The following is an 18,379-nucleotide window of genomic DNA, read 5'->3' as shown; positions in this document are numbered from 1 at the left end:
ATTATTGTAAGTTTAAAAGCCAAATATAAAAAAAAACCTTATAAAATTCAAATGCACTGAAAATAAGAGAATTAAACAAAATTGCTTTCTCTAATAAAAGCTATGGTGGCTAATGAAATATATTCTACACATTGTAGCGACAAGTGAATAATTGTTCTTTTCTTATTTTCTGTGCATTAAAAAGCTTTTTCTTCTAACATTTTCAATTTTGTTTTATTATTCACTTTTTAGTTTTTCTTTTATCCATTTATTATTTTCAATAAACTACATGCCTGTCCCCCTTCTCCTTTTGCCTGTCCCATATCTCACCACCCGTGTCCCACATCTAACCAACATTTACTAACCAGACTCTTAACGGCGATGTCAACCATAAATATCTGCATATATAAGTGCCTGGAAAAATTTGGGATCTTTCAAGACAAATAAAAGAGTAAAACGGGTGTTCCAAATCTCACCTTTCTCCCCTATATAAATATCGGGCCACTGGATATTATATATGAAACTACCCGCATAGAATAGTGTTATATATATAACACTACATATATATATATATATATATATATATATATATATATATATATATATATATATATATATATATATATATATATAACACTATATATATAACACTATAACACTATATATATATATATATATATATATATATATATATATATATATATATATATATATATATATATATATATATATATATAAACACTATTCCATGTGGGTAGTGTCATATATATTATATATATTATATATATATTATATATATATATATATATATATTATATATATATATATATATATACTATATATATATATTATATATATATATATATATATATATATATATATATATATATATATATATATATATATATATATAATATGACACTACCCCGCATGGAATAGTGTTATATAGTGTTAAATAATATATATATTAAATAATATAATATATAGTATTATATATATATATATATATATAATATATATATAAAATATATATAAAATATATATATATATATATATATATATATATATATATATATATATATATATATATATATATATATATATGTGTGTGTGTGTATATATATACATATATATATATATATATATATATATATATATATATATATATATATATATATATATATATATATATAGTATATATATATATATTTATATATATATATATATATATATTATATATATAATATACATATATATATATATATATATATAGTATATATATATATATATAGATATATATATATATATATATATATATATATATATATATATATATATATATATATATATATATATATATATATATATAACACTATTCCATGCGGGTAGTGTCATATTTAAATAGTTTTGTAGCCTACATAACGACACATAGGCTAAAAAATATACGTTGTCTGCTTATTAGACTAAAAGCATATTATCATTTTCATTTACCCAGATCGATTTTACCTTGATAAACGTGGACTCAAATTATGCAAATAATTTCAACTTGATTGAAGCGGATTATAAGATCATAATGCTGTCGTATAAAACGATTGCACCTATCTTGAAAGCATCAGGTAAGATGAAGTGATTTTTGTTCAATACTTTAAGTCAGCCAGATGAATTTCATTTAAAAGAATAGGACTCCATTTTGAAACATGGGTAAAAAAATATTCAACAATGCGCATAATCAGTTATTAATAAACTAGCCATTGGTACCCGTTACACGGGCAATTTTGATGACTTTTAGCTCTCTTCTCTTTAAAAATAAGCTACCCTGTTTTCTCTTTAGAGAGCGGCATTTAAAACTGTCCAGGAGAAGGTGTGGGGGATGTGGGTGTGTGTGTGTATGGGGGGGGGGGTAGCGGATAGGCTACCGATTTTATTTTTATGAATTACTTTTTTTCAATTTTTTTCGGAAGTTTAAAGGGGACGAAACGGTAGAGATGCCTGAAGAAAATTTATATATCTACGGAAAGTGAGTAATAAAATGAATTGTTATTCAGCTTTTAAAAAAGTCATTATCGGAAACTTAGGAAAAGAAACATTTTATTGATCAGGAATATTGAAATGAAACATTCTTAAGAAAGGGTTTTGTTTTGTATACCGTCTATGTTTATACTTGACTACCAATACCTATTGGAAAATTAAAACCAAATTAAATACCATATTAGTCAACACAATACCATATTAAATGCACACGCTCAAAATTAAGAGACTTAAATGATTTTGTTAAAAACCGGGATGTTCAATGGTAGTTATGTTGTTTTTATGTTTTAAAAACACCTATATCGACTGAGCATGTGTCTGATCACACTTTCCCTTCATATGCTGGGAAGACAGAAACAGATGAACTCAACCTCACATGCCCCATGTCCCGCCAAGTCCCGGTAGGCAACTTTATCATTCACATCTAAAAAAAAAAAGATTGACTTCGTGTTTCTCGAACCCGTACTACCCGCATGGTATCAATTAAACTATCATCTCATCACTTTAGCTTATATGCAGAATATATGGGGTACATAACGCGGATAGGCCCTATTTTTTAAAATTAAATTTCATCACAGATTCGCCATGTAGCTCTAGATCTAGAATCTAAATAGATAAAGTAAATTTTATAAGTTTAGGCCGAGAAAATTGATTTGTATACATGTGGGCTGGTACTCTATTGTTGATTCTTAAGTAAGCATGTTGGCTGGTACTATATTATTTTTAAGTAAAAGGGTAACTTGGGGTGCTTATTAAAGGGGCTAAGGTGACTAGGACTAGTTACAGAAACCCAAGGGGTTAATCTAAGACAGTGGCGTAGCGAGGTCGGGTGTCACCCGGTGCGGCACTAAATGGTGTCACCCCCCCCCCCCCCAGAGGCGTTGCGACCCTTCCCGGGGACAAACTTTCAAGTTTTTGATTTGCACCCCCCCCTCAAACTTTCGATTTGCACCCCCATCAAGTTTTTGATTTGCACCCCCCTCAAACTTTCGATTTGCACCCCCCCCCCCTCAAGTTTTTCTCTATATATTTTGCTATTTTTTTCTTTGGTGTCACCCCCCTAAGTGGTGTCACCCGGTGCGGTCCGCACCCCCCGCCCCCCCCCCCCTCGCTACGCCCCTGATCTAAGATATTGAGAATGAGCAGGCCAGAGGAAAACTAAAATTTAATTAAATGTTATCGGCTAACTCTGGTCGTTAAGGTGGTCAGCTGTTAGACGTGTAACGCGGTGGGAGTGTCGTGTGGCCGTACCTTAGTTCGAGCGGCGCATGACGCGATCGTTAGCCCTGAGACATCGGGAAGATCTATAGCGGTCAATTATCGGGTGTGAAACGCATGAGTGCATGGTGACCGGAGCCCGACTCGGATCCTAGGGCTCTAGGGAGATGATAAGAGAAGGCAAGACTAGCCTATATATGAGGAAGGGTGGCTATGGTGAGGTCTCTCTCTCACACACATAGCTGGGGCTAGATACTATGGTCTAGGCCTCGGATGGTGGCAGCCTTTATGGCTGGCCAGTAAGGCTGGCTTATTGGCCCAGACGTTGTTTTGTTCCTGTACATATGTGCTTCGTTCCAGATATTTACATATGTGACCTATGTTTATACATGTGGCAAACAGTGGCGTAGCTAGGATTTTCGGGCCCCTTTGCAAAAATTATTATTGGGCCCTACGTATATCTGTAAATTGTGTATTTTATACGTCCTAATTGTGTATTTATACTGTATTATTATGTAGTACCCCGTAACTTAAAATACCTTTGATTTTATATCACTTTTAAGTAAAAACAAACAAACAAATGAACTGTAAGCCTGTAACATTTAAGTAACCTGTAATAGATTGCTGTTTTATTATGATACACTGGACGATAGAGCCACGTTGATGTATCTAGACTTTATTCAGCTACCGGAAGACACATGACATACAAGGGACATCACTCAAAACAACATTATAAATATAAGACTAATACAAGAAGAGTGAGTTCCCTTGGCTTCACAATTCTCAATATATTACATCCCTTTACCCTTAGTAAACAACAACACAGCTCTCAATAGATCAAATGATAGTATCCTAAAATCACCAAATATATTGTAACATGAACATTATATGATTTGAATCATTTGGTAGATTACACCCTTACAAACAAATGCAAAATATGCTACAACATAATTAAAATACAAAACAATGATGTCAAAGTCCTCTTGACCTTTAAAATCATAGGTCTAACTTATCTGGGACTTTGATTGTCCTGTTTGACCTTCTCAGTGGCTGTTGATTTGGTGACTCAAGATTCTGACCATCTGGACTCTCTAGCTCAGGAAGTCTAGGATCTAAATCATAAATTCCAGAATTTACATTTTCTGACTCTAGAATACTTGGTTCACTCATATCAACAGAACTTGGTTGTGGAACAAACTGAGTTGGTGTGAACTGTTCAGGTTTGGTGGGATTGATAGATTCACACTTATTATCTGCACAAGTTATTTTTAACTGGTCTGCATGTCTACGGACAATAAGTCCATTATTTGTTTTTACTTTATAAGACACAGGTCCTGTACATTGAACAATTTGACCTGGTATCCATTTTCCCCTCTCCCATAATTTCTCAGATACACATTATCATTAACTCCAAATTCTCTTTCAATGGATGTTTTGTCATGATTTAATTTTTGTGTATGTTGATGTTGGGAAACAGACCTTTGAACAGTTGGATGTAGTAGGTCAAGGTGAGTTTTAATTTTCCTACCACACAGCAATTCGTTGTTATATAAGGAGTTGTGCGGTATTTGGCTAAGAACCTGTTTACTCTTTCCCTGAGAGAAAATTTGTTACCGGTACTCATTTTTACCTTAGCGGTTTTGAATATGCCTACCGCTCTTTTAGCCAAACCATTCCCAGCAGGATGATAGGGTGATGTGGTTATATGCTCAATACCATTTGCTACACAAAACAGTTTAAACTCATGAGCAGTGAAACTAGGCCCATTATCTGAAACATTTTGATCAGGTAATCCATGGGTTGAAAATATTTCCTTAAGTTCAATAATGGTATCACTTGCAGTGATTGTGTTCATGATTTTAACTTCTAACCTTAACTCTATTTTTCTTATTTTATATGGCCTTAAAGTCATCATTCACCGACTCTTCAGGCCAACCATTCTTACAGTACTCATATACTTTTATCAAGCACTCATCTTTTTGTGTTTCTCTCTTAACATCATTCACATTTATATTGGAGTTATCCATGATAGTGAAAAGAACAAATACATCTTCTGGTACATAACTAAGGCTTTGGTTTTTTAAAGGTAAACGACTAAGACTATCTGCACTATTCTCAGATCCAGGTTTGTATTTCAATTCATAATTGTATGCGGCTAGTGTGATAGCCCATCTTTGAATCCTTGGTGAGGCATGCTCAGGCAGGGGTTTGTTTTCCCCAAACATACCCAGCAATGGCTTATGATCTGTAAAGATGGTGAACTCCCTACCAAACAGGAACTTGTGAAATTTCTTAACACGAAAAATGATGCCTAAGCCTTCCCTATCTAACTGAGAATAATTTTTCTCAGCCTGGTTCAAAGATCTACTGGCAAAAGCAATGGGTCTGTCACCATTTTCATCTATGTGGGATAAAACTGCTCCTACACCATCTGGTGAAGCATCACATGTTAAGATAAGTCTTTTCCCTGGGTCATAGTGAGTTAGTAAGGTGTCAGAAGACAAAGCTTCTTTAGCTGCATTAAAAGCAGCATCTTGTTGTTTACCCCAGTGTCAAGTTGCATTTTTCTGCAGCAGCTTGTACAGTGGTGATAGTTTACCAGACAGATTCCCTATGAACTTCGCATAGTAATTTTTCAAGCCCAAAAAAGCTCTTAGCTGTTGGGTATTTTAAGGTTTGGGTGCTTCTTTAATGGCTTTTGTTTTCTCAAGTTGAGGTCTGAGACCTTACTTGCTCAAAATATAACCAATAAAACTAATATCTGTCAGCATGAATTGACATTTATCTTTGTTTATCTTTAAACCCTTTTCACCATCTATTTTCAAGACTTTATCGAGTGTTTTAAGATGTTCAGTGTCATTCTTACCAGTTATGTATACATTGTCAAAGTAAACACAAACATTTGGAATGTCCTGAAAAATACTGTCCATGACAGTCTGGAAAATTCTAGGGCTAGATGATATACCAAAACATAGTCTTTCATATTGGTAGAGTCCCTTATGTGTGTTTATTGTCGTATAGACTTTTGAATCTGGATGCAGTTCTAGTTGAGTGTAAGCATGACTAAAGTCTAATTCAGTGAATTTGTCTCCTCCTGCCAAATTCAAAGAAATTTCCTCAATGTTAGGAATAGGGTACTTATTTAGCTCTATTTGCTTATTCAGTGTAGCTTTATAGTCTCCACAAATTCTTACAGAACCATCCTTCTTTAACACTGGCACAATGGGCGTTGCCCAATCGGAATAGTCTACCTTCTTTATGATGCCATTAGATTCCAATCTACTTAGCTCATTTTCAATTTTATCCCTCATTGCATAAGGTGGAACTCTAGCTTTGCAGTATCTTGGATTTGTGTCTTTAATGCTTATCTTCACTGTCCTATCATTTAGTAATCCTGAACTACCAAAGACACCTTCATTTTCAGATATAACTTTATCTATTGAAGTAAAACTAGATTCTCTTGCTTTGTTCACTGAAACTATACTCCCCCAGTCTAACTTAAGATCAACTAACTAGTTCCTACCTAGTAAAGGTGGTCCATTTCCTTCAACCACAAGAAGAGGAAGTTTAACACTTTGACCATTATAGCTTACATGAATCATACACTCTCCTATCACCGGAACATTATCACCTGTGTATGTTGTTAGGCACTTGTGACATGGTTGTAGAGGCACTGATCCTCCTGTGACAGCGTCAAAGTCGTTCTTTGTGATGACGGTTAGAGATGCTCCAGTGTCAAGTTGGAAGATGATGCTCTTACCGTTGATACCAACTGGTACGTTGATGGGAGTATGACTTGTTGATTTCACAGAGAACAGGTTGAACTCCGGCTGCAGATCAGTTTGAGCATTTTCACAAGTAGAGTGGTTCATTGGTTGGGTTAGGCTGTCTTGGTGAGAGTTAACATAGTGCTGCCTTTGGTTGCGGTACTGTCTTGACTGGCTAGATCTAGCAACAGACGAAGACTTTGCAAAGCAGGCCTTGGCAATGTGACCTTGCTTACTGCACTTATAACAAGTTGCTGACTTGAACTTGCATTGATGAGATGCTTGGGGACCGTTGCATCGATGACATTTTTGATAATTATTACTAGATTTAGATCTAGGATTTGAACGTGCAGGCTGTTTAGCATAAGTTGAAATGCTCTGATGGGGTTGGTGTTTATTGACTAACCTGCTGTCTACTGCATGGATCCCTGAGGGCGCTAGAGATCTGACCGCCACGGATGACTGCTGGTATGAAGTTGCAAGTTGTATTGCTTTTTCCAATGTTAGATCTAACTCGAGAAGCAACCTTCTTTGAACATCAGGGCTGTTTACACCTGTCACAAACTTTTCATATAGTCTGTCAGACAGCGTGTCCCCGAATTCACAGAATTCACTTAGATGACGTAAAGCAGCAATATATTGTGATATTGATTCGTTTGGTTGACGAGTCCTACCGTCAAATCTCGCTCTACACAGGAACTTGGGTGGGGCAGGCGCATGGTGGTCTATTAGCAGTTTGCTCAGCTCGTTAAAGCTCTTGGTAGCTAGACTAGCTGGTGCGCATAAGTCCTTTAATAGCCTAAATTGCTGAGGCCCTATGACTGTTAACAAAACAGCTCTCTTTTTGGCTTCTATCGTCACGTCGTTAGCTTCAAGGTAAAAGCTTAACCTATCTAGATAATCATGAATGGTTTCGTCATTCGAGTTAAATTCTTTTATCTGGCCATACAGCTCCATTTTCCTAGAAATACTTAGCCAATATGCTCTAGCAAGCTTCTTTTTAAGTAAGCATGTGCTCTTTTCAGTGGATTGATTTATCCTCGTCGCCAAATGTAATAGATTGATGTTTTTGTAATGATACACTGGACGATAGAGCCACGTTGATGTATCTAGACTTTATTCAGCTACCGGAAGACACATTACATACAAGGGACATCACTCAAAACAACATTATAAATATAAGACTAATACAAGAAGAGTGAGTTCCCTTTGCTTCACAATTCTCAATATATTACATAACCTAACACAGTAGTGTAGCAGGACAGGGGCCTCATAATTGAGGCGTGACAGAATGACAAAAACTCGTAAAATTTACCGCCAAAACTATGTTTAATTCAGTTAAAATAATAAGATATTAATTAGAGGGTGTAAGACTCCACCAGAAATTCAAAATAGCTGGATGGGGTGGGGGTGACACTTACTAAACGCACCGGATGATATTGAACCTTGTGACGCCACTAACAAAATGCACATTTTAAAAAGTTGTTCATGATTTATTTAGATTTGTTTTTTTTCTTTCTTATAAGTTTTCAAAATGATTAATATGTTCCTTGAAGTCCATTTAAGCTGCTTCTGTATGATCGATACTTAGGATGGCCAAGTTACTGGCCCAAAGGGCATATCTACAACTTGTTTCATAACATCATAATAATGTAGAGACTCGGGGCGCCTATTTGTATACTACTGCCGAGGCGACTGGAGGACACCCCTTTATTTTCTTTAGCCTTTGACTATAGTAGCCCTCTGTATCCCTCGGGCATGGCGCTCATTAAAACAAGTGTATGCGCCGTAGTGCTCACGGGGGGAGCCCGGGGCGCCGGCTGATGCACCTGCGCAGTTTGACCTTTGAATTCAGCAGTAACCCTGAATTTAGAAATTAACTGACCTCAGGTGCTAAGAAAGCCGCTGGGAAACTCTGGGTGGCAAACTGAACCGCCTTACTGTCAAGGAGTCGCTCTACGAACGAAATAAAAAAACATTAATGGCAGAAAGCGTTACAGAAGTCAGAGTTTTGCTTCTGGCTTCTCTTCGATGGTGAGGCACTGCACCTCTTGTGGTAGGAAATTTCACGCTCAGCAGAGGTTTTTCTGAATTATTCTAAACGACTTCCCAATGTTTCTTGGCGATTGGATCGTTTTTGTATTAATGCATAAAGGACAATGAGACAGACAAGCAAAAATTTTTAAGTAGCGGCATATTAATTACAGATAAATTAGATCAACAATCAAATTCTGATTAAGGTTAAAACAAACAGAAAAACATTGACAAATTTTCGACGTAGCTTGTTGTGAAAACACAGTCCACGACTGTTAACCAAAAAATGGCTCAATTGTAATCATGGACGGATGGAATTTCTTTGATGACAGAGAGTTGAGAGGGGATGGGGCTGCAGGTTTGTGGCGGTGGGGTAGAGAATTTTTAGTGATGCGTATAAATTTGCGGGTGCCGTTTGCCAATCTAACAAAAGAGTCTTCTTTTAACGGCTTTCCCGACAATGCAATAATGCCTATAATGTTATTATTACCGATGGCCCTGTACAACCCATCCCCAGTAAGAAAGGTTTGTGGGCTTTTTTGGAACTTTTGATTACTTCTACATTAGAAAAGAAACTTGATTTTCGTTTTCTTTTTAAAACTAGCCACAGGTACCCGTTTCACGTGGATTATAGGCCTATATATTTTAAAATGTTTTACTTGTTTGAGAAAATAATTTATGAAATAGTTATTGGTCAAAACGCAATGTGCTTTACTACACACTAAAATTACGCTAGCTTTACGGTAGCTACGCCACTGGTGGCCAATGATGTACCAGTGGCCAAACGTCTTGCCGTGTAGATATGTTCTTCATTCCAGTGGCCATTATCTTTGTGCCCCGATGCTTGTACCAGTGGCCTGATGTCTCGTTCCAGTGGCCCATTGTCTCGTTCCAGTGGCCCGATGTCTCGTTCCAGTGGCCCATTGTCTCGTTCCAGTGGCCCGATGTCTCGTTCCGGTGGCCCATTGTCTCGTTCCAGTGGCCCATTGTCTCGTTCCAGTGGCCCGATGTCTCGTTCCGGTGGCCCATTGTCTCGTTCCAGTGGCCCATTGTCTCGTTCCAGTGGCACGATGTCTCGTTCCAGTGGCCCATTGTCTCGTTCCAGTGGCCCATTGTCTCGTTCCAGTGGCCCGATATTATGCTGGTGGTCTGATATCTCGTTCCGGTGGCCCGATGTCTCGTTCCAGTGGCCCGATGTCTCGTTTTTGGTAATTTTTTACTTGTATTAGGAATTCAAGTGGCCAAGTCTTATTTGTATTGTTTCTTTTGCTTTGGCTTTTAACATATATATCTTTGTGACGTCAAATGAAGATAAATAAATGTATTAACTGTGTGTAACTAAGTTTCATTTTTAGTTTAATATTTGTGTTGTTTAGATGTGTAGTTAGTTTTGCTCAGGTCTGGTAAACCTTCCGTTTTTCCAATGGGAATGCACGGATTTGAGAGAATAATACCATCACCATATCTCTCTCTTTAATCGGGGAACCCCCTTAACATACATTTCATAGCGTACTGCTAATTGATAAGTAGATCTAAATCAAATTTGAATGAAATAGTCTAGTTCATTTCTTTTTAGTCCAAAATTGAAAGATGACGCCATTAGTTTTGTGTTCTTTTCTTAGACTTGTATGTCATGTTACGTTATTGTTTATTGCGTTTTTGTCACGACAATAAACGCTTTAGTTAGAAATTTGTTTCTACACTCGAAAAAGCCTTCATTTTTATTTTCTTTCTTTAAAAAAAGTTTAATTTAGACAATTTATAACAAAAGTCCGTATCTTTAAGCTCTCCATATATCGCTGAACATGCTGACGACGTTGTCAAAAATATTGCGGAGAGAGAGAGAGAGAGAGAGGGAGAGAGAGAGAGAGAAAGAAAGAAAGAAAGAGAGAGAGAGAGAGAGGGGGAAAAGTGCGCACATAAGTTTTTATATATTAGGAGTGTTACAAGCGCATTCCACATACAGAAATCAGTTAGACAATGTTGTCCTTTATCTCCCCTACTACACATCCTTAGCCTAGAACCCCTACTAGAAAACATTAGACAGGACAACTCCATTAAAGGACTGTACATTTCAAACACGGTGGGCAAGAAAATACTAACTTACGCAGACGACACTACTTTCTTAGTACAAACAGTAAAAGCAATACAGACTGTAATAGAAAAATTCAACAACTTTGGGAAAGGAAGCGGGGGCAAAATAAACGCAGAAAAATCTTAAGTGATGGGGATGGGTAAATGGAAAGGTAAAGATAATTATAACATAGACATCACAATAACAGATTAACTCAGAATTTATGGAATAACTAATAACAACGATCCCACAACAGACGACCAAGAAACTTGGGCCATACTGAACAATAAAATAAATCACAATCTGTAAAATACCAATACTGCAGTACAAATCTTTGCCAGAGTTGCATTAGTAAACAGATATATCATTCCAAAAATAATTTTCGTAGCGACAAACCCTACACTACCAAACTCATTTATTAAGCAAACAAATAAGCACACTAGAGAGTTCATTTTCAAAAACACGATTAGAAACATAAGCCACAAAACCGTAATATAAACAAATTAAATGGAATTATAGCGCTACATGACATTCATACTAAAATAAACACCATCCGATTAAAACATCTGTATAGAATAAGGATAGAACCACATTATCATCCATTAGCACAATCCTACACAGGGTAAGCATAAAGAGTATTCTAAAATTAAACATCACAACTCCACACTCTAGGGGAAATGACATAGGCAGCTTTTATAAAGAAACGCAAGCAACATTCCAAGGAAACAAAAGCGTTACTGGGGAAGACACAAAAAATATATGACATTAAACAAAAAACGACACCCTTATACACCAGAATTAGTTGGGCCAGGGATCACAATATAATATACATTAAAGATACATTTAGAAACCTACATAATAAAAGCATCACACCAAAAGAAGGGGAAGTAGCATACAGACTGATTTTTAATACTTTCTTAGTACAAACAGTAAAAGCAAATACAGACTGTAATAGAAAAATTCAACAACTTTGGGAAAGGAAGCGGGGTCAAAATAAACGAAGAAAAATCTAAAGTAATGGGGATGTGTAAATGGAAAGGTTAAAGATAATTATAACACACATAATTAAAATCTTTTTAAACGCTGTCAAATTAAGAAAATAAAGCAGTTTGTTTTCTATTGTAAAGGCTTAGGTCACCATAAAGTGGAAGAGATATCATAAGCGACAAAACTATAATTTTCTTATTTTACTGCATGGTAATGTGTGTTCTTATTAAAAATAGTTTTTAGTGTCTCAGAATAGAGGAATTTATTATTGTATTGCATTAGGTATCTATATATATAATTCTCCTCATGGAGGGACCATGCGGGACACCACCACGTTTACGCACGCCGAATCACCCTCTTCCTCGCTCTACAGGCATGCTCAACAGACCATACCGCTTCCACCATCACCCTCGCCAGTCTGTTGAGCTGCGGTTCACCCCGACAGTTTACAATCTTAGAGCCGGATCTAATCCGGCTATTAGGGGCAGATAATTTTGTTTTTAAACGGTTTGAAACAAAGGGAAGGTAATAAAAAGTTCTGCTTGAAATTTTCATTTGGTATGTAAACTGTCGTCACGGGCGGCTGCTTTCACGGGGGCGGGCGGGGATGGGGAAAGGGATGGTGAGGAATAGTGAGGATAATCGTCCTATTGTCCTTGACGAGCTACTGATAGTGTTTTAAAGCAAAATATTTTCAGTTGCAGCATTGGTAGTGTCGAAGTGGACAATAAAACAACTAAACAGCGGCGTATACTACGTAGCGGGTCGGCTCGTTTTATTTAATTCAGAGAGTTGAAGATAATTAACCTACGAGTATATAGCTTGTAGTTACTATTTCTGATAGTTTTGTGTGGCTTAGGTTTGGAAATTGCACATAAAGATTCTCACAATGAATTTGATGGCCTGACATATTACAAAGGAAAAGCCAGCGTTCGCAGCTATTACTGTGATAACAATATGGGCTACAGAATGGATGGAGAATTACATATTTGTGGTAAGTTTGTGTTTGGCTCTATATAGACCTAAACACGATAACTTGAAAGATTTCCGTGAATCGGAAGTGGTACGTACTCTACTTTGAGTAGCGTTTAAGTAAGGTGGACGAAATTTCAAATATACATATTAAATTGTATGTGCAGGTTTCTATCAACTTTATTTATTGTACTTTATTTGCATATATAATCTTTTAAATAAATATGAAACTTCGTCTAAAGTACTAAAGTTATCGTGTTTACTCGGAAATAGAGTAAGGTTAGCGGAAATCGTCAAAAAGTAAAGGAACCTACACAGTTATACGTATGTGAAATTTGGGGGTACATTTTTATAAGTTCTATGTTCTTTCACATTGGCTTTCCGAATCCCTAACTTAAATTATGCACCATCGCGGTTGGATAGGCAGGCTCAAGGACGTCCTACAGATTTGGATACAGAATCGGAACTGGAGATTTACGGAAGAGCAGACGTGCGCCCTATCTCCTCTCCCCAGATCACACTATCCCATCAACATTTATTAAATCAGATGGAGTTTGTAGATTAGAGAGTTCGTGATCTTTTAGAGGTTTCTCTATCATTCCCATCTAAATCCGCCAATGTATGTTTTAGCTTACATTTTTATTTACCTTATATGTTTTTACCAATGTTATTTAAGTATCTCTTGGTTTCTGTTGGAAAATAGCCGGCTGTGGAAAAGGATGGTGGATGGATAATGCAAAGAAAGTGTGTCACCCATGCGGTCCTGGGTTTTTTAATGACCAAGAAGTTGCCAACGAGTGCAAGCTGTGTCCTGAAAACTTTCTGAGAGCAGGGTGGGCCGCAATGAGTGTTGATGAATGTCTCCCGCGAGTAATTCGGCAGGGATGTAAGTTGTTAACAATGTACGGCCATTCGAAATAGTTTTTTTTTCTTCTTTAAAGCTCAAGTGTTTTGCCTGAATTTTGTATGGAAAAAAATATTATATAGGCCAATCGGTTTGTTTTCCATCGGTTTTTCTTGTTGTTGTAAATCTGACTATCATACTGTGTGTTCACTATGCGATGTATAACTATATTTAGGTGGATACATACAGCTCTTGACTTGACTGCTATGGATGTTTTGTTATCATATTTTTATTGCAAGCACAATCAGCTCGAAGACTGAACAACACAGACAACTCATAATATTGTGCCTACATAACATTTCACTTAATTTTTTTCTCTAATTAATTAAATACGATCGGCGTGAAAATAATAAGTATGGTGCAATAGTTTTAAAATAGTCTACATAATTATTGACTTAGTTATACTTATAATAAGGTATGACTAGATGAAGGTCAACTACGTTCTTTCATTAACAATTTTTAGGCTGAAATATTTTATTGTTAGCCTATGTATTTTATTTTCTAAGACTGATGTTAAATTTTTCAGTTGTAAACTACAAAGTTCGATATGGTCTTCTTGTTCCTTGTGTTTTCATGATGGCTCTCACTTCATTTGTTGTACTGATCAGCAAGTAAGTGTTACTCGATTATTTCAGCCGGTGAGTTATCCAATGCAGTGAAAAGCAAACTTTAATGGTTCTCAAACTTTTTTGATGTACCGAACCCCACCCGCTTCATATGGGCATTTTACTGGTGGACAAAATGAACCGTGTATCAACATCACTGTGTTGAAAGAACAAAACCATTAAAATATAATTTTCACACAAGAACATAATGAATTTGACTGCAGATCAGGGTGACATCTCCTGTTGCTTTTCAGAAACCCACGGCTCACTCTGAGAGCATTGTGTTCTTGTATTTTACATTTCCATGTAACGGAAGTGTTCTCTTAGTTTTGCCGGTTTGTAACGGACACCTATCTACCAGCCAGATAGATGGTGAACGCTCCCGGATTCTTTCTTGGGGTTATATGCAAATGACCTAAAGCCTAAATGAATGAAAACTAACTCAACAACTCACTAGGGCTCGATTTCGAGGTCTAGGGAAAACTAGTGAAACTATTGAAGTTAACAACTCATTCAATCTGCATACAACTTTTAATAAGTGAACAAAGTTGTGGCAGAACACTAGGTTAAACAAGATAAAATATTTAGTTTAGAAATAACAAAACCCAACTTACAAAGCGTAAGAATAAATACTATCACAGATTCTAACACTTTATAAAAATAGCCACAGTTCACATAACACTGCTATAGCATCAAGAATCACTTGGCCACAAGTAATATAATACTAGGATACTTAAACAACTGAATACTGCACGGCAACACACAGGACTTATGCTCTCTCACATTCAACTGGTCAAAATGGACTGCCTTGAGACACCTGTGGGCGATCTATTTATAGACTTAGGTAACATGGAAGGTCACCTTCAGATCGTAAGACCATTGGTTGAGGTGGTCATCTGGTCTGAAACAATCAATCATCTCTCGATGGAAAATTTCTGAGTCTAAGACTCTCTTAGTAAGACAGCGGAAAAAAACCGGTGGTTGCACCACAAACCATATATGGTATTATAACAATGTCAAACTAAAAATAAAACATTACTAGACCTAAGTAGGTCACAGGTTTTAGAAAAGAATCGCTCAACTTGGCATTACCAATGATTCAGTTCGGACGCTAACTCCAATCAAGTTCTGTTAGATATGTGAATCTATATTGTACTTTTTAGTCCGACCATTTTTTAATTGACATAGTAAGCATGAAGGGGATAAAATATCAAGAAAGAAATCAAACTACGTACCACCGCGATAGTCACAAGTCAATACTATAAAATAATTTTCGTCGCAGGCCTAAATACACGATCAACGCTAATTTGTGTAAGCCCTGCTAGGGGGGATACCTAAAATACCTTACTAACTACTGTCCGGTCAGTGCAAGCCCGGCTAAACCCAGACTGGTTAATAACCTAACCTTAGTCTAAATAATAAAACTACTAAAAATAAAACAAAAACTTTAACAATATAATAAAATTTATTTACCAAAAATATGGAACCAAAGGAAAATCACAAAAAAGAATAGATAAAAACTACTGACACAAAACAGACAAAATAATGTATATCCAACACAACAGGACAAACACTATGTGCAACAAAACAGAACCAAACAAAACCAAACAGACTTAATGAAACAAAACACCCAATTTCGGACCACCGTCCTAGAAAGAGGAAAAATAGACAAATCAATTTCAACATGTAAAAAAAGTTATACACAAGGCACTAAGTTGACACAATTGAAAATAAAATGGATATTGTAGAAAATGAACTTTCAAATGAAAGTAGTACAAAGAACACACTTAAACGTAAATATCAGGTCACTGAGCATAAAACTACTAGTTCAATGCACACAATAAACAGCCTCGACAAGAGGTTCTCATAAAATATGTAAGTAAAATCTAGAGATAGATTCTCGATTCTCTAGATCCATGACTAAAATCTAAACCCAGACCACCATACTACCACGTGGTCTAGATACATCCACCATTGAGATTTCTCAAAGTCGAAGTGACTAAATAGTACGTAGTCACTTCGTATATAAAATAAGAAAACCAGTAAAAGGAAACCATAATAACAGTATAAAAATAGCTCTACTTTACCATACACCACATAAATGTGATACAGAAACACTTCAACACACAGGCCTCGACATTCCCGCTGAATGTCCCTCCCTGTCCACACACCACATTCACGAACAAAAAAACAACTCTACGCACAATAAAATAGTCCCTAATCCAACAATAACTAACATTCAGGACATAAAGCAAAGTGGAGCAACAATCCAAAACAAAGTTTGCATAAACAATAACATTAAAATATAAACAAGATACAATAACCAGGCTACAAACCATTGTAAAATCAAAATCATATCAGCGCCATAATAGCGGACTACTTAACTAAAATCCACAACAATCCTCAAAGGAACACAAAAAGTGACATTCACCTTTTTGTAATAAAATAATAATTAAACAACTCCCCAGCCCCTTACATTTGTGTCGGTGGCTTTGATAGGATGTGTGTTATAATTGGGTTCTAATGTGTACCACAATTATGCAGTGAGAGGGTAGAACTACTTGATCCAATATTATATTCCGATACCACTACTATTTCATTAAGTCTAGCCATGCAATAGTGTATCTTGAGACACGACGACATCACCAACGCTTACAAATGATTTGACAGAATGACCTTGGTTGCTAGTTCTATTTATTGCACTATAAGAAATAGACATCGGACGACTTGAACAAACGATACTAAGACTGGACAACCTAACCCTAACATAACACGAACAAGACTAATTCAAACTTCTTCCCCGGCAACAACGAACTCACACTAAAACGTCACACTTTCACTCGTTTAATAGTATAGCTTCGCACCAGCATTCATGCGCACCAATTTGTCTAGTCAAACATACATCATAACAATGTGTAAAGTTTGGGTCATGACATCATGGGCTCCAAGATTCAGACATGTCACGACACCGATTCGTGTTATCTCGCTGCGGCGCACTTAAAGTCATGCTGTCGCACTTTCGTATTGGAACAATCATCGGCTCGGCTGCTAGTTCTATCGTCCGCAGTGACAAAATCCACTCGCAAATAGTATGAGTTGGATGCGTGTTTTGACTTCCGACGAACCCCTAAGACAGACTCACTGGACCCCTGGGGTTCACTGGAATCCAGATTAAGAACCCCCTGTTGTAGATAATGTAGTAAAACAGAATGTGTATGATCTCAGCTAAAAGTCATTTTTATACGCCTGGATAGAAAATAAAATGTGTGTTTGTGTGTGTGTGTGTGTGTGTATCGCGGAAGGGGGAGGGAGTTTTTAGTTAACGTACAGTTGACGAGGGGTTTGAGGTTTAAGTTTAACTGCTGGAAGTCAAGAATGTTTATCGCATTATATGATATGGGTCGGATAAAACCCATTTTTTTTGTATAATATGTGAACGATCCCATTGACAGTGATATCCCTCCACAGAATCATCCTGCTCAGATATGAAGGTACAAACTGATAGTGGGGTAGCTAAACAAAAATGATTACTACGACTTTTCGAAAACGTAATCTGAATCCCTAAAAGAAGAGTTTTCTTAATTATTTATGAATCATGGTAATTAAAAAATCATAAAATAAATAGTTTCCTCTTTTGTGTTATAACTGTTTTTGTTTTAATAAACAACATTCTAACTATGCACATTAAGGAGTAATATTGCAAAGTTTATTCAGAAAAATAATGTCTTTTCTATTCATATTTTTAAAAGCAATTTATGCTGAACATTATTGCTCAAAGAGAGATGGGGGTGAACCAACGCTACCCAAAAAC

At 36.3% G+C, this 18,379-nt stretch overlaps 1 protein-coding gene across 1 annotated transcript; it reads left to right on the top strand.

Annotated features, from left to right (window-relative positions):
* Positions 1-1,474: 1,474 nt before the first annotated feature.
* Positions 1,475-18,176, top strand: LOC131942627 (uncharacterized; the record flags this gene model as incomplete). Its single annotated transcript, XM_059302510.1, is given in 5 exon segments — positions 1,475-1,595; positions 12,947-13,081; positions 13,763-13,945; positions 14,490-14,574; positions 18,037-18,176. Coding segments are annotated over 5 exon segments (558 nt in total), but the record flags the coding sequence as incomplete, so codon positions are not given.
* Between the last annotated feature and the right edge of the window lie 203 nt (positions 18,177-18,379).

Source organism: Physella acuta, unplaced genomic scaffold, assembly GCF_028476545.2.
Source record: "Physella acuta isolate Inbredline_101_S28 unplaced genomic scaffold, ASM2847654v3 ptg000416l, whole genome shotgun sequence".
Lineage (NCBI taxonomy): Eukaryota > Metazoa > Mollusca > Gastropoda > Physidae > Physella > Physella acuta.
Note: the sequence above shows the minus strand (reverse complement) of the source record. Positions and strands in the feature narration are given on the sequence as shown.